We start from the raw sequence: 21,062 nt of genomic DNA, 5'->3' as shown, positions 1-21,062 counted from the left end.
GAGAGCCACAAATCCACCTTGGAGCCTGGCCAGGGTTGAGTGTCTCGGTGAGGAACAGCCCCTCCACACCCCCAGGGACGTGCCCACAAGGAGACAGGGGTCACTGGCTGAGATACTGCAGGATGCTGCCCTTGCCACTGATGATGCCTGTGGCTCACACTGCCAGGAACAGGTCCCAGAGGCAGGGGACTTGTGCCACCCTGCCCACATCCCCCCTGCACCCCACAGCATCCCTGCCTGCCCCGCCACCACACAGGCCCCCCAAATCTCTGCTGAGTGATGGGGTGGGAACAGGTGGGGACACGCTGGGGCAGCTGCTGCCTGCACAGGTTGGCCCCGGGGGGCTATTTCGGGGCGTGAGCTCAGCGCCGGCAGCCGGGAGGGCTCCAGCCACATTCCCAGATCCACACCATGCCAAAGACTGCTGCCTTGCCAGTGGAGGCCCAAAGACTTCTGCCTTGCCAGTGGAGGCTCAAAGATTGGGCCACTAGTGACTGGGGGCTGGGAGTCCCCCACCTGCACCCCTGTAGCACCCTACCCAGGGGTATACTCGGCTGGCAGCAGGAATGGGGCCAGAAACCCAGCTCCACTCACACATACTTCCCCCACCCCCCTGCCTTCCCTGAAGCCCAAATCCCCCAGAAACAAAATCCCCAGGGCCCCCTCCTGTGGTGGTGGCCCCCCGGCAGCACCTGTGAGGCCGGCACATGGCTGGCAGCGGGGGTCCAGCCTGCCGGGTGCCTGGGGCTAGACGTGCCTCAAATATTTTCCATGCTGTATAAGCACCCGTGGTACACTCCCCCCTGCCTTTGCTATGAGGGCAAGCGCCCGTGGCCCCCCTGCTCTTCCCGGCTCCTGGGGGGGTCTCGTTCATACCCAGCTGGCAATAATGCAGGAAAACCAGATTTTATTGATGAATGCATCTTTCCGAGGAGACATCGGCATCCCCCACCCCACCCCGGAGGCTCGGGGGGAGCTGGTTTCCTTCAGTGTTTAATATGGGATGCTTAAAGTATCAAAATAGTGAGAGAAGCCTCAGCAAGTGCAAAGGGGAAGGGATGGGGGTCCCGGAGCCGAGGAGGGGTGGGATACTGGGCTACAGGACCCCAGCGAGAGCTGGTGTTAGTGGGCAGGGCACAAGCTGGCAGGGAAATATATGAACTTTGAAAGCTGCAGGCTCAATACTAGAGAAATGGAAAAGTTACAAAAATACTGTAGATCTTGGAAAACAATGCAGGCACTTGGGAAGAAGGAAGGCAGAGCTGGCTGGGGCCACGGGCGGGGAGAAGCTCCGCGGGAAGGCAGAGAACAGCTCTGGGGGTGAACTCGTCGCGTCACCCCCCATCCTGAGCAGAGGCACTGTGGCTTCCAGCCCTGCTGCTCCCCAGAGGGGCCCGGGCTGAAGAGGATGCTCGTGGGGGAGCCTCCGTGCCTCCCAGGGAAACTGAAGAGGAAGGTTCAGCCAACAGTAAGGCATTGGAGGTGAAAGGCAGCTCCGCACGAGAGCTCAGCGAGGGACCATGCTGCTCCCTGCACGCCATCGCACAGGAGAGGGCCAGCCCCCTGCTGCTCCCCGTCCCGCGCGGAGGAGAGAGAGGAAAGGGGCACAAGTGGGAATGAGGAAGGCACAAGTAAATATCCCCTTGCAGTGGAGAGCTCTGTGGGCCCAAACCCCGGGGCTGGCAGGTGAGCCCTGAGCCAGTGCAGCCCCGGCTCCCACCCCAACCGAGTCCCTCCGAGCGCTCTGATTGTGCCTTGGGTGTGCATAGGAAGGTGGGCTGGGCAGCGAAGCGGAGTTGCTGGTGCGGCGCCAGCTTGGAGGGGCAGCTGGGTTAGTCCCGTCACTGTGGGTGTGGGCAGAGCTCTGGTCTAGCCCAGGCAGCCCTCCGCTTGAGGCGGGTCGTCTTAAATAGGAGCGGGCAGGCGGGCGGGCAGCAGTCTGTGCAGTGGGCGGGAGGGCGTGCGGCTCAGTTCTGCTCCTCGTCCCGCAGCTCCGAGGGCAGGAACTTGTACTGCTGCTGCCGGATCATGGCCAGCTTCTTCCGCGCTTCCTCCAGCTCCCGCTCCTTGCGCAGCATCTCCTCCTGGGCAGCGATGATCTGACGGGAGAGAGCCCTGGGGTCACAGCTGCCCTCCCACAGGGATGGTTGGAGCTTCTGCTCCAGCCATGCCAACCCCTGAGCCAGGTTCTCTGGCTGCTACTTCCCTCCCGTCACAGCCACAGCCTCCTTGGGCATGAGGGCTGTTGTCCCTGGGGTGGGAGCATGGTACTCCAGAGATAAACAGAAAAGCACGGCTTCCAGGGCTCAGCCCCATGTGCCCTGTAGTGGATCTCAGCTGCACAGAGGCAGCACTGGGACCTGTGGCACCCAATACCAGGCAGGTCTCATCCCTTACTCAATGCTCTGTCTTTCACATGTGTGTCACAGACACTGGGATAGTGTCAGTGCTGCACAAGGAGAACCCAGGGCATTACACTCCAAGGAGTGTGCACCATCCCCCACTGCTACTCATGGCAGGACAAGGTGAAGTCATATTGTTAGGGTGCTGGGCGGGATGGGTACATCCACAGCATCTTTGTGAGGCTCTCTGGAGATGTGATCCATGGTAGGACACACTCCTGAGGCAGGCACACACAGCTTGTGGTGGCACCCAGAGCTGCTCATGCCCCACTGGAGCAGCCCTGTTCCTCACCTGTGCAATTCCCCCAACCATCTTCTCCTTCACCACCACCGTTTCATCGTGGTCCTGGAAGGCAGCTGCCTTCTGAGCTGCCTTCACCAGATTGTCCGACGCTCTCTTGACAGCATTGCCGGCGGCCTGCAGCAGGGAAGTGGGGAGTGTCAGCATAAATCACAGCCCCAGGGTATGACTGCTGCCCGGGGGTGTGAAGGAACCCCTGCCCCAGGCTGGGCCAGCAGGCAGGACAGGCAGCCAAGAGTGCTGGGAGCTGCAGGCAGGGATTCCTTTACATGGCTCGCTGCCTTGCCACCCGCTCATGACCATTTCAGGCTCTGCTGCTCCCAGCCAGGCTCTGGCTCTTGTCCGAGCAGTGGGGCAGGGACTGGTAGGCAGCCCTGCTGACTCTCCCCAGCCCTTGGCCCCAGAGGTGCTGAGACCCCATGTTAACCCCGAAATGGATAGGCATTAACCTTTTTTGTGCCATGGCCTCTGACAATTAAGGGTGCTACAAAACATGCCCCCCAAACATTAACCTCTCAAATGCCAGTGATGCAGTGCACCCACTTCAGGCATTCCTGTGCCAGTTCATCATCCCTGAATGCTGCCAGGCCGAGCAGCCCAGTACCACTCACACACCTAGTATGCAGCCAGCAGTCAAGTCCAAGCAACCTGGAGCCTATGAACTCCCTGCTGATGGCACACAGGCAGGGAGCACGAGCCCTTGAGAGCACCCACAGTCCACTCACATCCATCCCTCAAGCAACTGGGAGGAGGCAGGTGGGGCTGGAGGGGCAGCCCTGGGACTCACCTGGAGCCGCTTCATGGCCTCTGAGTCATGGTCAGCCTTCACCTTGCAGGCCACCAGGAGCTGGGCTGTGGAGGCAGCCACCTGCTTGGCGGACGAGATGAGCTTCTCCTCGCTGGCATGGCCCTGCACCGCTGCGTTGGCAGCCTCACACAGGTTGTTGGTGGCAGCAGCCACCATGCGTGCCTGTGGGGAGAGAGGCTGTCAGGGGGGGTACAGGAGCCCTAATCGGCCCCAAGGAGGTTGTGTGGCATGGGATGGCAAGAACCAGCATCCACACCATGTCTCAGCATGGGGGAGAGGGAGCAAGAAGCATGGCTGCTTCTTCTGCAGAGGAAAAGCACAAGGGCAGAGCATCCTCGTCTTTGCAGCAGTAGCCAAGAGGAAGGTCCCCCTCTACTCCTGAGTGTGACCTTGATACTCACAGCTGAAATGAGACCCTGGGACCACTGTCCATCATCCACTGCATTGGCTGGGATGGCGCCCACCTGTAAGGAAGGAGAGGATTGAGGCTTAGCACCCTGTGCACCTCTTGTCATGGGGCATGAGGGTTACAGGCAGCCCCTGGAGAAGAGAGAACCCACCACAGCCCTACATTTTCTTATTTCTTCCCCTCTTATGGCCTTACTTTTCCTTGGGCCACTAATTCCCGCTGGGCTGCTGAGGCTGCCTTCACCAGGGCGCTTGTGGCTGCAGCAATGGATTTGGCAGCTTCCAGGATCTGTTCCTCGAAGTTCAGGCTCTCGTCTGCTTGCTGTAGGCAAAAGCAGAGTGTGAGTCCTAGGCAGGGGTGCTGGGACAGACGGAGCAGAGCAGGATGATGGCTGCAGGGGGCTGAGTGGGCACATACAAAGCTGGATTAAGGCCTGTGGGGTGCAGCAGGGCGTGGGCTGCCTGAGGAAGGTCCAGCTGGGGATGTGGGAGGCAGTGGGAGTACTGAGAGAGGGGCCAGCCGTCAGATGGGACTTCAAACCTGGCTAAAGCACAGGCAGGAGAGCCCCAGCCCACCTCAAGCTGAGCAGGGTCAGACAAGGCTCAGCACTGTTACCTTGGGCTTGGCTCTTGGCTTCAGCTGCTCCAGCTTCTTGGCTGCAGCCTCAATGGCAGCTGCTGCCCCCAGCAACTCGTTCTCAGCAATGACAGTGGGGTCTTCTGGGTCAACCCACTCCGTCCCTAGGAACACCGGGAAGCGAGGCAGGTTACACCTGTGTGCAGCCTCATTTCTGACTCGCCCTACCTCCTCCATCAGCTGCTGAGCCCTCCACCCTAATCCCAGCCCTCGGTCCTGCCCCTTTGAGCAGGATCTTTCCTTACCTTTCATGGCCTCGGCTGCCTGGATGAGCTCGGTGACAGAGCTAGCCACGCGCTTGGAGTAGCCTGCCAGCTGCTGCTTCAGCTCGTGAGTCGGCTTCTGCAGGATCTGCGGGGAAGGAGCAGATGTAAGCATCTGGAAAACGGGGACTTCCTAGGGCTGTTTGGGGTGTGCTCCTCAGAGCAGGAGGGTGGGATCCCCCATCACCCTCCCACATCTGTACACATCAGGCACTGTCTGAGATGCTTTGTCAAGTGACCCTGGCTATTATCTTCCTGCCCCACGACGGGATGAGCTTCCCCATGGCCTTCCCACATCCACAGCTTTTGGGACATCTTGCAGACACAAGACCCTCAGCACAAGCCTTCCTGCATTCAGCAGTTACCCACTCCAATATTTCTCTCCTGCAAATCATTTCAAGCTCCAGAAGCATTTCCCCCCACCCTGCCATTTTGGAGATTTGTCTGCAAACACAAGCTGGGCAAAGGGGGATATCCTGGAGCCACGTCCCAGCCTGGGAAGACTGGCCCCACTGGGACAAGGTGGCAGGCAGTGCCTTAAGGGTCCTTCACCCAGCTCAGGGGGACACATGCACACACCACAGCACATGTGTGCACACACATGGGGTCTGTACGAACAAGCAGAGCTCACTGCTGGCCCAACTCGCACCCCACAGGCAGCAGCTGCCCACCAGCTAGAGCAGGTGTGAGTACACACACACAAACACACGGACACGGGGTCCCTGTGGACACACACCAAGTGCCACCCCAGCACTGGGCTGGGCACACAGACAAGCCGTGAGCAAGGCTCATGCTGAGGTTAGAGACCAGCAGGCACCCCAACGTTGCCTTACTCACCGGCTGACAGGGAGGGAGGGAGAAGAGAGAAAAGAAAGCAGTGAACAGCCCAGCCAGGACACGCGGGCGCTTGGGGCTGGGGCATGGGGAGGGCAGGGGAAGGTGGGTGTTTTTCGGTGAGGGATGAAGGGCAGCCAAAAGGAGAGATGCCAACGAAGGATCAGAGATTCTGGGTGGGGAGCTGTGCTGCCATCGTCAGCTCATACTTCAGTCTTACAGGGCAGGGCAAGACCAGGCACCTGGATGAGGATCTCATGGCCGGAGGAGCCAACTACACTCAGAACTCTCCTCCTCACCCCCTTTACACCTCATTTCTCCCCACTCTGAGTTGCTTCACTGCAGTTTTCAGCCACTGGATCTCTCTGCTTTCCGAGGGAGAGACCTATTGTTACCAAATACCAAGTCCCCATGGAGGTTCAAATTCCTTCCCCTCCCCAGTGAAACATGCAGGCTTTCCCACTCCTCTGCCGGGAGCCACATTTCCCAGCCTGAGCCAAATAACCCTCATTCTTGAACCTTAACCATGCTTGATCATGCTCCATGAAGATACTGGTTCCCTTGGGGACACAGTGTACAGCAATGAACTTGCTGCTGCTGGGGAATGAGGCAGCACCCCATCTGCCATTTCCCCTCCCACTCCCCTAGATCCTTCCTGCTTGCGGCTTTCCAGGAACCTGCTGCCCTCTGATAAACAGGGCCCATGAGCTCCATTCCTGCCTTCACAGACCAGAGTGCTCTGGAGGCTGGGGGAGTCATGGCTTTATCCTGGACTTGCATGGAGCCCTTCCAGCAGTCTTCACAGCTGCATGTGGCTCGGAGTACCTGAGATGATGACACATGGTGAGGGCCACTTTGCCCTCATAAGCACATCCAGCCTAAATACCAGATTATTAAGTCTGCTGTCTGCTCTGACAACGTGTTTAAAACTGCTAAATGGTCTCTGTCTGGAGCTGAAGGCACCCCGGAGGCTATGAGCTGACTAAGACGCACCTCCAGTGACCATTTTAAGAGATGTACCAATGTATGATACTCAAAACATTGCATGGTAGCAGGATGGTAACATCCAAAATACAGGGAAATGGTGTGCTCCTGCAAGTAGACTGACCTTAGGCACTGCCACGCTAAGTCATTAGCCTAATCATCTGTTAACAACAGGTCAGCCAGAGAATTTCTGCTCAGCACTCCAGCCTTGGCTGCCATGATTCACATGTGCCTGAAGCATCTTCCAGATAGATATTTGATCTAGATGCAGGGGACGGAAAACTCACTGCTCCCCTTGGAACTGTACCCCAGTGGTTACCTCCCTTGAATAAAACCACCCTTTGACTTCTCCTCTGCTTCAGCTTCCATTTCTAGCCATTGATTCCTGCCCACCTCCTCCTTCTGCTGCCAGTGCTGGTTATCCTCTGCCTAAAGGGGCTTTCCCTGCAGGAAAGAGTCTGGGCTCCACCACCTTGCATCTAGTGATCCTGGACTCTCACTAATCAGCTTAGTGAAACCTTGACACAGAGCTGACTCGCCCTCTATCTTTGTCCTGACCCTAGACAAAAGGAGGGATCTGACAGCTCCATGGGCTGGGTATGTGCATTCCCACAGTGCCCAACTCCACTTCTGTGACCTTGCTAAGAATGCAAACTGCTGGAAGGATCTCACTAGATCTCTTCTACCTTTCTTTTCTGCTAGTCTTAATTTGCTTCTTGTGAACTAATGTTGCAGCTGAAGTCCTTGGGAGGACTCAGTCAGAGGAAGACTGGATCAACAGTGCAGCGGGTGCTTGCAGTCATAATAGCTGCCACTGCAGGCACTGCCTGTGTCCCACACGTGCCCGCCCATCTCCCACACGTGCCCGTCTCCCACACTGCTGTGACCTTAATAAGCTTTATTTTCTCACTGCCTGAAATCTTTTACTCCCACCACTTTTACTGGAAGCTGCACTTTTACAGGATTTTGCTACCGTGTTGTTGAATTTCCAGCCTCCATCTGTTTATGGCCAGTTAATCTCCATCTGTTGTTACACAAATACCTTTCTTCAGAGCCTGTTGAGCTCTCTGACATCTGCTTCCATGGCAGGGGCTCAGCCACATGCTGTGCCAGCACAGGCAGTGAAGGGGGCTGTGCAAAGATGTCAGGGGGAGGGGGTGAAGAGCCCAGAGAACCTTGGGGATCTGGGGAATACCTGGTCAGCCTCTGCCCACCCTGGGAACCGGGATGGGGACACTCACCACCAGCACGTGCTCCAGCAGCTCCAGGTAACCGTCGGCACACTCCTTGCCAAAGCGCAGCGCCCGCTGCCGCACATCCCCACTCACCTCCGGGTGGTAGGCTGCTTCCTGAAACCCAGAGACAGGGACACATCCAGCACCATCCCTGCCGGCACCCACAGCCACCCACAAACTCGCGCTAGACCCACATCCCCTGCCTGCCCCACCTTGCAGGCGCGCAGCATGTCCGCGATGGCGCGACGGCTCAGGTTAGCCGTGGCAATGACATCCTCCTGCCGACAGGAGTTGCCAGCGGCCACCGCTTTGGCCGTGGCCATCGTGATGCCTTTTGTCATGCGGATGAAGTCCTCTGGGGTGGAGACCTTGGCAGGAGGCACAGGGGAGGAGAACACCTGCGAGGAGAGAGGTGGCGTGAGGCACAGGGCAGCAGCAGAGCGGGGTGGCAGCCACAGCGCTGTGGCTGTTACTCACAGCCACCTCTGGCTGTTACTCACAGCCACCTCTGGCTGTTACTCACAGCCACCTCTGGCTGTTACTCACGGCCAGCTCTTGGCGTATGTGCTCTATTGTGGCCTCCAGCGCCCGTGTCCCCTTCGTGGCCTCGTCCTCAACAGCCTTCACTGTTTTCAGCAAGGAAGTGACGTTTGTCACCATAACCTGTGGAAGAAAAAAGGAGAACTGGGTGAACCCTCACACAAGCTCTGGCCTGCTGCCACTACCTGTCCTTTTCTCGTGGTTTGGTCCAAAATGGCTCTGTCTCCATACTCCAGTCACATTGTCTCATCTTGTTTTCCCACCAATGTCTGCTCTGCATAAAGGAGCACCTTTTATGTGCTCCTTCCTCCTCTTTTGTCCTGACTGCCCCCAAGTTGTGCTTCTGCCCCCAGACAGGCAGAAAACTCTTCTGCTTTTTCTCCAGCCCCCCTGCTTCTTCCCCTCCCTCCCATCACGCCCAGCACAGACCTTGGCAGAGTTCTTCAGCTGGTAGACAGCAGGGTCATCCCCAGCTTTGCCAGCAGCTGCCTTGGTGGCACCAATCAGGTCTCCAAGTGCCTTGGCCACATCCTTCACAGCATTGATCAAGACCACCTGGGGAGAGCAAGACCAGGAGAATGGCTTAGCTACGGTCACACTCAGGTGGCTCAGCAGTGAGAGATTTAGGCACCACAGGGCACAGACGGAGTCCAGCTCAGCCAGCACCAGTCAAAGTCCAGCCCATCCTCTCCACAACACACGGGATCCAGCCCAGAGCACCACATGACACCTGCAACCCTCAACACCTCCAAGCAAGCTGGAACTCAGCCCACACACCCCATCCTTACCTGAGTTTCTGGGTCTTCAGATCCCAGGCTGGCAGCACCCAGCTTCACCACCTCTGCCAGGCGGGTGATGGTGGTCACAGAGGACTGGGCAGCCTGGGCTAGCTTCTCCTGGCTGGCCGTGGCGTTCTGCACCAACACCTTGGTGTCCTCCACAAGCGCCTTGGCTGTCTTCAAGATGCCCTCCCTGGGGTGAAGAAGAGAGTCAGGGAGAACAACTGCACACATGGTCCTTGGGGACAGAGAGACTGGGAATCTTGCATTTTGTATGTACAAACTGGAGGGGAAACAGAGCCAGCATGACCTGAGCTTGGAGCTCTCCTTGGGGCTGGTCCACAACTCAGAAATACAGGAGATCACAGGACAGAGCCTGATGGGAGGTCTCTGGCTGAGCAGAGGCTGAACAAGGCGCTCACGTACCTGTGGTCAGCGAAGGTCTCCGAGTTCTCCCGGTTGAGGGTTCCTGCTGTAGCAAACATGATGGTGGTGTCAAGGTCAGCAATGATGCCAGAGACAGCACTGGCTGCTGTGATGCAGGCTTGTGTCCCACGGTTCCCAGCCTGAAGAGCTGCCAGCACGTGAGAAACCTGTGGGGTACGAGTAGAGTGACTGGGGGAGCAGAGCAGGTTCAGGGAACCCTCACCACACACACCTTCAACACCTCCCAGGATGGAGTCACTCCATACCAAGGAGAGGAACTGGGAATGTTTCATCTGGGCACCCCTTCTTAGCTTCCAGTTATTTATTTTTACCTTGCACCTATCGTGTTTGCTGGTCCAGGAGATACTGGACTCTGGTAGCTTTTAAATGAGTAAAATTTGCATAACAGGCATCAGAACAACACAACTTGTTTCTTCTTTAGCTGTTAAACTCATTTTCTGTACTTGGGCAAGCACTCACAGGAGAACAAGCTTCCTAATGGAAAGCAGTCGTGGAGAGGAAGGACCTGCAGGATGCCCTGAGCATGCAGGCATGTGCCAGGCATGATAGACAGGTGTTTGTTTTGCTCTTGTGATTTTGCTTACAAGCACTGCTACTCTATCAACTAGAGCTTTTAAGCTACGTTTTCATCTGTTATTCAGAAGAGTGCTCTTCAGATTGACTGCTGGACACAATGCACAAGCTGCAAGCTTGGCTGGAGACACAACAAATGCTTTGTCCAACACTGATTTGGAGAGCCCTGGGCTGTCACCAGTGTGTAGATCAGACTCTCCTGGCAGGCTGCCATCAGCACGTCAGCAGCACCTGGACACCTCACCCATCACAAGCACCAGCTGCTTTTATGGTGCCTGCAGAGGGGGATCCATCCTTCGCCCCATCAGCTGGGCAGGGAAAGCATGGCTGAGAGCCAGCAGAACCCAAGAGGACCATGGGAGAACCTAGCATGGTGGCTCCAAGGCCACAGGGCTCAATCTAGCATCCCTCCCAACTCACCACGCTGCCACCCCTCCCTCTGGACCACCTACCTTCTCAGAAACCTTGCGTGCACTCTCTATCAGCTCCTTCTTGGTGTAGGCGTCGCTGGGGCTGCACTGCAGGGCTCCAGCCTTGGTGACCAGGGCGGCACAGCCGTGGCCCAGCTCCTGCACCCGGCGCTTGATGTGGGAGCCAATCTGGGAGGAACATGTGCATGACAGAGTCAGCAGGGAACTTATCCCTGCATCTGTGATACCCGCTGGGAACCACCAGCCACCCAGCTCCTCTTTCCCAATCCTCCCACTCAGGAGTCAGAAAACGGAAACACGGCTTTGCTCCATGTTTCCACATTATGTTTCAGGGGAGGTGTGAATGCTGCCGCCCCCAGCTCCGATGGGAGGTTCAAGTGTCTCTGTCCTCTGTTCTCACACCCCAGCAGCTCCTGCTCTGCCTCACACCACACTCCAGCAACCCCCCATGCTCGCACCTCCTCATTCTCAGCAGTGAGAGCAGCCGGCTTGGCCTCTTGTGCCAGCTGCCCATAGTCATTGGTGAGTTGATTGGCCAGTGTGCCCAGCTCATCTGGGTTGGTGGTGGATTTGGTGACCTGTTGATGGAAGCAGAGCAAGAGTTGGACAAGGTAAGGAGGGTGGTTGCCTGTCTGGGTGGCAGGCAGTGCATTCTGCAGTGACAGGCTTGTTTGCACCCACCATCTCCTGCACAGTCACAGCGATGGCCTTGGCTGTCTTCACCATTGTAGTCTGGTAGTCCACGAAGGTGCCCTCTGGCTCACCCATGGGCCCTTCGTCCAGCTGCAAGAGACCATCAGGACATTCTGACTCCAGCTCTGGCTCACAAGGTCTTTGCCTTGTAAGGTTTGACCCTTACTCTTCCTCTCTCCCCCACCCCAGCCTTGGCCAGGTCCTCTCTATGCTCCCCTCACCTGGTTGATGGCTTGGGTAATGGAGTCCACCATGCCTCCTACAACACCTGCAGCACTGGCTGCCTCATTCAGGGTGGTGGTCAGGTCCTCCACTGCTTCCTTCATCATCTGCACAGCCTCTTCCAGAGCCTCCTGGGTGTGAGCAGCTTGCTGCAAGGATGAGCCAGAGTGAGGTAAGGTAAGGCTCCCCTCCCAACAGGGATGCTGCACACTCACCCTGGGGTTTTCATGTCTGGTACATGCATGTACACCATGCACCCCAAAAGGATCCTGCACCACTGACACATGTCCCTCACAGGCCCATGCTCACCTTGGGGTTCCCACCAGCCTCCTTGGCTGTGTACAGCATCTGCAGGGCGGATTCAGCCAGTGTTTTGGTCTGGTCCAGGAGGTTCATCTGCTGCTGGTGGTTGGGCGTTTTGGAGGCAGCGCCAATGGCTGCCATAATGAGAGGCTCAAAATATTGAGCCATCTGAGACACCTATAGAGAAGAGCAGCTTTAGCAGCAGCAGTTTCAAGCCCCAGCTGCCTCGTACCTCCCCTCCCCATGCACCAAGTGCCTTGTCAGCCTCCACACCCCAGTTACCTTGTGCCCCAGCTGCGATGCCTCGGCTCGCGCTGCACCGGCCACAGGCTCAATCAGGTTGCTGATCTCCTGGACAGCTGTGATCATCTGGTTGTGCAAAGCCTGTGCAAAGAGAGGGTGTTGCGTGAGGCTGCAGCAGGGCTGCGGTCTGCATGCTGCTGAGAGGTGGGGAAAGGACGCCCACCGCATTAGGTTTGCTACAGCATGTCCCTGACCCACCTCCTGGGAGATATCTTCTCGGGGGGCCAGCTGCTGGCTGATGGCAGCAAGGGAGGCCTGGTCCACCTCCCGCATGCATCTGTTCAGGACCTCAATGGCCTCGTCACACTCGCGCTGTCCTGGAGCTTTGTCCCTGTGTGACAGATGGATCAGGCAAGTGCTGGCAGGTGCTATGCCATACCTTTGCCCCAAGCCTCAACTGGTGCTGCTGAGGGGCAGGACCCCTCTCCTGGGTTTTGGGGCAACCCACTGTGATAAGAGCCTGGGCACAGCAGCATGTGTTCCCATCAACCTGTGTGAGAATTGGAGGAGCAGCTCCCAGGCAGGACAAAATCCCATCCCTTGGCCTCCCCTCACCAGCAGTGGCCAAGGAGATGATGAGCCAAAACATCCTCAGGAATGCTCACTCAGGACTCTGCTCACCTCATGTTGGTGATCAGCTTCTTGATGGAGTCTGAGACAGTGCGTGAGTGTCCAGCCAGCACTGACCACTGCGGTGGGTCCTTGGGATTGACAGCCAGAGAACGGGCAGTCTGGATGAGGCCAGCGGAGCTCTCTAGCATGGTCTTGGCTGAAGACACAATGGGCTCCATGGCTCTACGCCCCTGCACAGGGAGACAACGGGATGGTGAGGTAAGGGACCATGCATAGGAAGTCTCCCGTGACTCTTACCCTGGACCAGCTCCTTGAAGGCCAAGGCTTGCTGAAAACCTTCCCAGTTGCAACCCCTCAGTGCACCAGCCCCACACTGGGACTCCATCCCAAGTTCAGGGAAGGCACAACTCTCTACCCTACAGCAGCCCATCACAGGCAGGCCATATCCTCCCTTTCCCTGCAGTATCCCACCTCTGGGCTGATCTGGGCAGGAACGGTGGCGAACTCCGGGTTGGAGGCGAAGGCTGTCAGGTTATCCACAGCCTCTATGAGAGGGGCAGTGGCAGCACGGCACCGCTCCCGGTTCTCCTCATTGAACTCGCCATCCAGGGCCTGGTGTGGAGAGACGAGAGCAGTTATCCAACCCCCACTGCGCCCTAACTCCCATCCCCACCATAGTGCCTCAGAAGGGAAACCGCACCTTGATGGTTTTCACCAGGTTAGCTGTGCTGTTGGCCACCTCCTTGGCCGACTGGACGAACTGGCGCTTGGCCACGGGGTTGGCGGTGCGGGAGGAGGCCAGGCGGCACGTGTTGCACAGGGCTGAGGTGTGTTTTGCTACGATAGTGGCTGCTGACAGCACCTGCAGGGGAAAGCAGAGTAATGCAGGATCCACCATGACCCCCTACCCCCACAATTCTTTGTTCCCGCCCACCCTATATGGGGCACTAGTGATGACAGGAGTCTCTCCTGAGACTCAAGAAGGATCACCAAGGTCCTGCACACCCACAGAGCCCTGCATCTGGACTGTCACCACTGCACTGAAGTTGCCAGCTGGTTCCTAGTGCAGTTGATGGGGCCTGATGAGACACTAGTCACCATTTTGGCTAACTCTTGGGATGCAGCTCTTCCAACTAGACATACAATTTCTTTTCGTGCAAGAAAATGCCTGTAATTGTGCCCCACCCCACACTCACCTGGGACTGGGTGCAGGCAGGGTCCACCAGGTTCTGGCAGGCCATTTGGATGGCTTGGTTAGCTCTGGCAAACTGAGTGGGGTCTACCAAGCCCTGCTGTCCAGCCTGGCTATTGGGGTCTGACACTCCCACAAGGTAGGCAGCCTAAGAGCATGACAGAGGCGGTGAGAGAGAGCCTGCACAGAGCAGGGGAGCTCAGAGCAGGCACAGGCTGCAGAGGAGCCTGGCAGCACTGTCCCATGGGGACAGGCTTGGAAGGGCAGGGGTGGGGTGCATATGGCAACTGTGCACCTGGGGTAATGCTCAGGACTGAGTGTGTCTTACCTGGGCAGCTGCCTCTGTCAGCCCACAAAGAGCTTTGGAGGCGGCACTGATGGAATCCCCAAACTCAGGCAGTTTGCTGTTCTTGGCATTCTGGGAGATGCCAGCCATGGACTCACCCAGCACCTGCAGGACACACCACACACTGGTTACGGACACCATCCACTGCTACCATGGTGCTCCCAGGATCAGAGCTCACTGTGCTTTGTCAGTGGAGGAGGAACCACCTTCCCTTTGTGCCCACATCCTTCCCAAATCCTCTTGTCTTTCCTCAAACTTCCTACATCAGGGCTCACCTTGGAGTTCTCCATGACGCTGTCGAGGCAGTTGAAGTAGGACATGTCATTGACAGTCTGGGTGGGGTTCTCCAACAGCTCCTTCACCGTCTGCAGGGATAAGGGTGTCACATCCAGAGGAAGGTTCTGCATCCTTCACTTGCACTCCTCTTTGCTCCCTCCTGCCCCTTGCAGAGCTCCTCCCTCCCCACCATCTCAGCCTCTCCACTGTCTCGTCAAGACGCGGCTTCTCACCTCCAGCTCCCGCAGGGCATTGTCACACTCCTTCTGGCCTGGGGCCTGCTGGGTGCACATGGTGATCAGCTGGTTAATGCTGTCGGTCACAGCCCTGCCAGGGACATGAGAAAAAGACACATGGATCAATGCCTGCCTCACCACCTAGGCTCACTGCTATGACTAGCAGCTCTCAGGGAGCAGTTCCTCCTACCGTGCCGCTGCTGCCAGCTGATTCTTGAGGTTGGGGGCTGCAGGGTCAGCAGAGAGAGCCTTTGCAGCCAGCAGCAGCTTGCTGGAGGACATGGAGATGCTCTTCAAGTTTGACACCACCTGTGCCTGGTCTTCCTTATTCTGCAAGGAGCCAAGAAGTGTTATCTGCAGCAGGTTTCCAAAGTCCATACCCACCCTGGATCTTCTCTGGTGATTTTCAAGCTGAGCCAGTTCCTTTCACCCAACTTCTTCACCAACAGCAATTCTCACAGAACCAACTCAAGCCACCTTCTCCCTGCTGCTGTGGTTTTGCACAGCTCCAGACCCCATCCCACCAACTGTGTTGGCCACAGCCACACTAACCACCACTGCCTGGTCACCCTGCCTGTGGTCAGCCACCTCCTCAGGCATCCCAAACCTCTCACTATACCCAGGACACCCCAACAGGCATTTACTCTCACCGGGGACTGGCCGGCCATCTCCACTCCTGCCTGCAGGAACTCATTGAAGTCCTGCCCAAATTTGCCAGAGGACTTGGCCAGGTCTTGAGGAGTGCCACGTGATGCCTGCACCAGCTCGTTGGCAGACTGGTTGAGCCCCGCAGCTGCCTGGTTCAGCTGGCTCTGTGCCTCCTGGAAGCTCTTGGTGCTGGGAGGAAACTGGAAGGAGGTAAACGGTTAGGAGGGGCAGCAAGGTGAATGGAGGTGGAGGCTGAAAATATGGCACATGCTTGAGGATATGCTTAGAGGAATCTGATGCAGTTGGACTGCCTTGCATCACAAGACTTCCCCCTTTGGCTCACCGAATCCGCGAGCAGCCTCTTGCTGGCCTCTCCCACCATGCGGATGGCAGCATCCACGTCACGCTGCCCTGGCAGGCAGTTAACGCAGCGGTTCAGGGCCTGTGATACTGCCTTGGCCACCTGCAGAGAAGCAAAGAGTGGTCACCATCTCCCAGCCAGCCTCACATCCTTTCCACAGCCTGACAGGGCACACAGGGGTACCCACTCTCCCCACCTGGGCCAGGCGCTGCTGGCTCTCTGGGTCACCAGGCTTGGCCACTGCCTTTCGCGCCTCCTCGATGAGGTTGTTGGCTTTATCCATGACGTCGCTGGCACACTCCAGCATGGCATTCTGTGCCTGTGGGTTGGAGGTGTTGGCCGCCACACCACGGGCAGCCTGGCTGAGCGAGCGCAGGGCCTGGGCCACTTCCCGGGCAGCGATTCCTGTGGGGATGGAGAGGTCAGTGCCTGTCAGCTCAGTGCCCCCTCTTCCAGCCCTGCTGCTGAGGCCAGTACCTGTGTAGTTCTCATTGCCCTGGGCCACCTCTCCCAGGAGGTGAGCGATGGCGGAGCTGACAGCTTTGGTGCTGTTCCCCAGGTCCTGGGCACACTTCTCCATCTGCAGGAGGATGAGTTGGGACATGTTGGTGAGCTGCCCCAGAGTCCACCCTGCATCACCCTGAGCCACCCTTTCCTGTGCCCTCACCGTCTCTCCTGGCAGAGGCTTGAGCTTGCCATCGCGGGCAGCTGCCTTGGCTTCCTGCAAGTCCCTCTCCAGGCTCTGCACCAGACCCAGTGCAGAGTCTATCTCCAGGGGTCCGCACGCCTCCTGAGCCTGTGATGAGGCAGAAGGGAAGGTGAGAAGGTGACCACTAAGCCCACCTGGCTGCGGCAGATATCACGACCTGCCACTGGGCTATCCCCACTGTCCTCTCCTGCTCTGCACAGCCAGCTGCACTCTCCTGCTGTGGGATGGGAGACCCAGCCTCTCACCTTCTGGGCTGCTGTGCGGAGCTCAGCCAGAGCTGCAGCCAAGTTCTTGGCACACTGGCTGAGCTGCATCGCAGAGGCTTGGTCCGTGATGGTGGGGACAGTGGCCTTGGCTGCAGCTACCATCTTCCCACCAGGCTGTCAGGCCAAAACAAAAAGCAGTCAAAAGGGGATGAACATGCAGCATGTCAGTTGAACATATACAGAAGGTCCTCCAGTGTCTTAGGAGGGCCAGGCATGGTAGGAAAGCTGTAATGCCAAAGCTGGCATGGGAAGCTCTGGGCAGCGTGGGGTACCTGCAGGAAGTTCTGACTGGCAGCAATGAGGGCCAGCTGGGCACTGGGGCTGTCTGGCTGGGACTGGCTTCCTCGCACACCCTGCACCAGCATTGGGATCTGCTCTGCCACCACCTGCCAGAGAAAAACGGTCACCGGAGAACCATGGTCAGAAGAAGATGGATCCAACCCAGGACTGGCAATCAAAGGATCAGCTCCTGGGAGGCCTGAGTGAGGACCCCAAGGTCCTGTCTGTCCACTGTGACTGATGGGAGATGGGATGGGGAGGAGCACAGGCCCACTCCTTACCTTGCAGCTCTGCACCAGCTGCTGCTGGGCAGCAGGGTTCTTGTTGGAGGAGGAGGCGTGCTGCGCGGCAGCGATGGTCTGGGTGGCGGAGGCGGCGGCCTGCTTGGCTGCATGCTGGCACAGGGAGGCATGAGTTAACACTGGCAGCAGGGCAGTCTGTCTCGAGCCACCCCCCACGCACCAGGGCCCATCTGCCCTAAACAACTTCTTCTGTGCCTATATCTGTGACACTGGAGCATCCCCAGCACTCTCAATGCCCAGCGCCCCAAAGTAACACGGTGCACACAAGGGAAGGGAAGGGAGGTCTCTGCATGATGCAGCACAGACACTGTGCCTGAAAAGGACTTTATTCTGCTGGAGAATGCAGGGATGTGGGGGCTCCTGGTCAGGCCTTGCTCGCTGACTGTGCCTGTTTGCCCTCCACAGACCCTTGCCCAACATCTCACCTCCAGCTTGTGTACGAGCTTCTTCTTGATGGCATTCTGGGCTGCGGCATTGGTTGCCATGCGCAGCCCCTCTGCTGCCTCGCGCAGCCGCTGCTGCTGCTCCTCACTGTCTGGGTGGGCTGCAGCTCCCTGGAGAGAGCAGAAAACCCATCACACCTCGCAGGGACCACGGAGTCCCTCGTCCTCCTGAAGCAGCACATGCTCTGGCCTGATGCCACAGAGTCCCCCACAAGGTAGCCTGGCTACTTATGGTGCGGGGGAGATGTCCAAAGCCTCTCCAGTAGAGCCCAGCAGCAGGAGAGGGAACAGCTCCTCTGCCACCACTCACAGCTCTGGGATGAGCCTACCCCACCGCACAGGTCCCTTACTCTGGGAACTGCTGCCCCACCCAGGGGCTGCTTGTCCCCTCCCCAGCACTGAGCCAACAGTGTTGGACAGGGCTGGGGGCCAAAGCCAGCATCCACCCTCCCCCATGCACTCACCTTCGCAGCCTCCACCATCTTGGCAGTGGCATCAGCCAGGATCTTGGCTGCACTCAGAAGCTTGCGTGAATTCTCCAGGTCAGTCTCTCCCTCAGCGTCGGCTTTGATGGCATTGACAAGGTCTGAGGTGGCCTGGGCTAGAATACGAGCCTGACGCACCATCTCCCCTGGAACAGAATGGAAGTGTGGCCCATTAGCAAGCCCCAAGGGCTCCCCACTACTTCACTATCCACCATGCTCTAATGTGGGTGCCATCAGCTGCTCTCACCTGCATCGCCCATGGAGCTGAATATGTTCTCAGTGACGTTGAGGATGGTGTCAGTGGCCTGGTCGTAGCGCCCGATGGGCTGCCCGCCCAAGGCGTGCTGCTTGATGTGCTGCAGCAGGTCATTGAGGGCCTGGGTGACAGCCGTGGCTGCCACCCCCACCTGCTTCAGGAGCTGGTCATCACTGGTGGCTGCCTTGGAGGCCTCCACGCAGCCCTCAGCTGACTTGGCCACCAACTTGCCAGCCTCAATCAGTTGCTCCTGGCAGACTGGGGAACTGATTGTGGGAGCCACAACCTGGAAGGGAGGAGAAAAGTTGGGCAGTGAGTGTGGTAGGCTCCTTGTAGGGGCTGTGCAGGGAGAGCTATCCCAAACTTCTGCTCCTCCAAAGAGGATACTCCTTGCTTGGGCACAGTAGCAGGGACCCAGTCAGAGGCAGCCCACACTCCCTGTGCCACACTCCCAAAATCCTGCCTTAGGATATGTGATTCTGGCACACCTAGGACCCCACCATGAAGCTGCCCCCCCGCCAGGTGAAGCTTGCAGCCACGCTGAGGCAAGGGTTAACCTTGCTGCTTACCTTGGTGCAGGCCACGAGCTGGGAGGTGGAGAGGGCGCACTGGGTGGCTGCAGCGATCACCTGTGTCTGCAGCGCTGCGTCTTCCGTTTTCTGAGCCACGTTCTTGGCTTTGAGCACCAGTGTAGCAGCAGCACTGGCCACTGCCTTCGCCAGCTGCATAAGCATGTCCTGGGAGGGGACAGAAAGGGTCAGCGAGGCAGCCATGGCAGTGGGAATGGCTGCAGCCATCTGCAGGGCTCTCGTGAAATATTCAGAGGGGTAATGTGAGCTCTCAGGGGCCTTTCTCTGTCCCAGCACCAGCAGCACCGAATACCTGGCAACACCTTGACCCCATCTTTTCTGTGTCCTACAGCTGGCTCTGAGAGGCAGCCTGCACTGTCACAAACGCTACCCACAGCAGCTCGGGCAATGCTCAGCATCATCCCAACACCCACTCCCTAGGCAGCCATCCTTCCTTGATTGTACTGCTGGCACTGCCTGGATTTGCATGGGATTTGCAAACATTTGAACACAGCAAAAAAATGACAAACCCTTAGTCAAATGGCAGGTGCAAGCCACTCATGGTACAGACACACTGGGGGCAGCTGCCAGTCTACAGGCTCATACCACTGGCTCATCCCACCAGCAAGAGGTGAGCAGGAGATGCTCTGATCACCTGTACTGCAGGCATGCCAGCTATTTTCTGTTCTAGCTTGTTGGCTCATCTCTGCTGTTATTCCTGGGGCTAAAGGAGAGGTACATGACAACGCAACCAGCCTCCTCCCCCCAGGGTGGCAGGAAAGCCATGAGGCCACTCTGCTAGCACACAACATGCAGTAACCAATACAACAAACTGCTTTCCTGCAGGGCATCAGACATGACAGGACGCTGCAGCCCTCAGGATTAGCCCCTGCAGCACACTGCCAGTGAAAACTGGCAGCATTAGTGCTAAACACCAAATGCTTGGAGCAAAGACCCTGGTAGGGCAGGGCAGGGCTCTCTGCCTGTTGCCAACCTCCTGCTGTGAGCGCTCACAGCGAGTGGCCCCACACTCCCTGACAGGGAGACCTCCAGCCACCAAACCAGAAGTGTCACAGCATCCCCTCGCCTCCTGCAAGCCAAGACTACTTCCACTACAATCCGCCACCTTTTGCCACAGGAGGAAAGATTGGAGAGTGCATGCACCCATTTTCAGAGTCCCCAAACCACTGCATCCGAGCCCAAGGAGGGAAGTAGATACACTCGGGTCTGACACCTGTGAGGCAGAACTTACTGCTGTACAACTGCAAATTGTCTTCCAGGTCCTACATCTGCCCCTTGGGGATGCTTTGTCCTGGCACTGCTGCCTGGTCAAGCATGGCTTCCTGCCCTGGTGCTAGCTTTTCTGTTCCCTTTGGATATTTGTCAAGGCCTTTCTGCTCATGTTGAGGCTGTGTGGCTGCCATGAACAGAAACCCCTTCTTTCCGGAGTCTGTTTTGAACTATACTACGGCTGGATCCTCCTGCCCAGCACAGTGTGCTAACCTCCCTTGTGCTGGAAGGAGCAGTCATGGGAAAGCCAGCCAGCTGGAAGTCAGCTCATCTAAAACCTCCCCATAAGGCTCCAGCTATCCTGGGCCTCCGATGGGGGTAGCAGGCAGGCAGCTCCCACAGGCAGGGAGCAGCAGGCAGGAGCTGCAAGGGAGGACTCCCAGAGCAGCACTTGCCCAAGCAGCGACCCGAATGTATGGACTTCTGAGAGCCAATCACCAGGAAAGCAGAATTTTTCAAGAGCCCTTCTCCAAAGAGTTCAGATGACAGTTCCCAGAGGAGCACCCCTCATGTCGGAGACGGCAGGGACCACCAAGCCATGCCTACAGCCCTGTTTTACCGTCTTTGGTTCAGAGGCAGGCAGGATCCAAGTACACCGGCTTTCTGGGATCTATACGGGAATCCACAAGATAAGAGGTGTTATATCACAGTGGCACTAGGGACAGAGA

The 21,062-nt window shown here is 57.6% G+C and overlaps 1 protein-coding gene across 3 annotated transcripts in view; it reads right to left on the bottom strand.

The window, feature by feature from the left end:
- Positions 1 to 890: 890 nt before the first annotated feature.
- The window catches only part of TLN1 (talin 1), a 35,424-nt gene continuing 15,252 nt past the window's right edge, over positions 891 to 21,062 (bottom strand). For 2 of the 3 annotated variants that reach the window (XM_064642515.1, XM_064642516.1), the window contains 41 exons: positions 20,954 to 21,004; positions 19,105 to 19,272; positions 18,527 to 18,821; positions 18,259 to 18,425; positions 17,777 to 17,905; positions 17,331 to 17,444; positions 17,043 to 17,156; positions 16,750 to 16,884; positions 16,463 to 16,591; positions 16,273 to 16,375; positions 15,992 to 16,200; positions 15,778 to 15,897; positions 15,437 to 15,634; positions 14,977 to 15,116; positions 14,784 to 14,877; positions 14,550 to 14,639; positions 14,257 to 14,379; positions 13,933 to 14,076; positions 13,437 to 13,598; positions 13,208 to 13,348; positions 12,785 to 12,966; positions 12,362 to 12,494; positions 12,143 to 12,244; positions 11,867 to 12,037; positions 11,557 to 11,706; positions 11,324 to 11,425; positions 11,101 to 11,220; positions 10,664 to 10,810; positions 9,618 to 9,784; positions 9,201 to 9,384; positions 8,842 to 8,967; positions 8,419 to 8,535; positions 8,085 to 8,270; positions 7,879 to 7,986; positions 4,802 to 4,907; positions 4,536 to 4,660; positions 4,116 to 4,241; positions 3,913 to 3,975; positions 3,491 to 3,673; positions 2,695 to 2,820; positions 891 to 2,099 (listed from right to left, as the gene is read on the bottom strand). In XM_064642515.1, the coding sequence (XP_064498585.1) occupies positions 1,968 to 2,099; positions 2,695 to 2,820; positions 3,491 to 3,673; positions 3,913 to 3,975; positions 4,116 to 4,241; positions 4,536 to 4,660; positions 4,802 to 4,907; positions 7,879 to 7,986; positions 8,085 to 8,270; positions 8,419 to 8,535; positions 8,842 to 8,967; positions 9,201 to 9,384; positions 9,618 to 9,784; positions 10,664 to 10,810; positions 11,101 to 11,220; positions 11,324 to 11,425; positions 11,557 to 11,706; positions 11,867 to 12,037; positions 12,143 to 12,244; positions 12,362 to 12,494; positions 12,785 to 12,966; positions 13,208 to 13,348; positions 13,437 to 13,598; positions 13,933 to 14,076; positions 14,257 to 14,379; positions 14,550 to 14,639; positions 14,784 to 14,877; positions 14,977 to 15,116; positions 15,437 to 15,634; positions 15,778 to 15,897; positions 15,992 to 16,200; positions 16,273 to 16,375; positions 16,463 to 16,591; positions 16,750 to 16,884; positions 17,043 to 17,156; positions 17,331 to 17,444; positions 17,777 to 17,905; positions 18,259 to 18,425; positions 18,527 to 18,821; positions 19,105 to 19,272; positions 20,954 to 21,004 (5,682 nt within the window). In that variant the 3' untranslated portion in view covers positions 891 to 1,967. The remainder of the gene's footprint in view (positions 2,100 to 2,694; positions 2,821 to 3,490; positions 3,674 to 3,912; positions 3,976 to 4,115; positions 4,242 to 4,535; positions 4,661 to 4,801; positions 4,908 to 7,878; positions 7,987 to 8,084; positions 8,271 to 8,418; positions 8,536 to 8,841; positions 8,968 to 9,200; positions 9,385 to 9,617; positions 9,785 to 10,663; positions 10,811 to 11,100; positions 11,221 to 11,323; positions 11,426 to 11,556; positions 11,707 to 11,866; positions 12,038 to 12,142; positions 12,245 to 12,361; positions 12,495 to 12,784; positions 12,967 to 13,207; positions 13,349 to 13,436; positions 13,599 to 13,932; positions 14,077 to 14,256; positions 14,380 to 14,549; positions 14,640 to 14,783; positions 14,878 to 14,976; positions 15,117 to 15,436; positions 15,635 to 15,777; positions 15,898 to 15,991; positions 16,201 to 16,272; positions 16,376 to 16,462; positions 16,592 to 16,749; positions 16,885 to 17,042; positions 17,157 to 17,330; positions 17,445 to 17,776; positions 17,906 to 18,258; positions 18,426 to 18,526; positions 18,822 to 19,104; positions 19,273 to 20,953; positions 21,005 to 21,062) is intronic. The other variant, XM_064642517.1, reaches the window with a different exon arrangement.

The sequence above is a fragment of the Pseudopipra pipra genome, chromosome Z (genome assembly GCF_036250125.1).
Source record: "Pseudopipra pipra isolate bDixPip1 chromosome Z, bDixPip1.hap1, whole genome shotgun sequence".
Taxonomy (NCBI): domain Eukaryota; kingdom Metazoa; phylum Chordata; class Aves; order Passeriformes; family Pipridae; genus Pseudopipra; species Pseudopipra pipra.
Note: the sequence above shows the minus strand (reverse complement) of the source record. Positions and strands in the feature narration are given on the sequence as shown.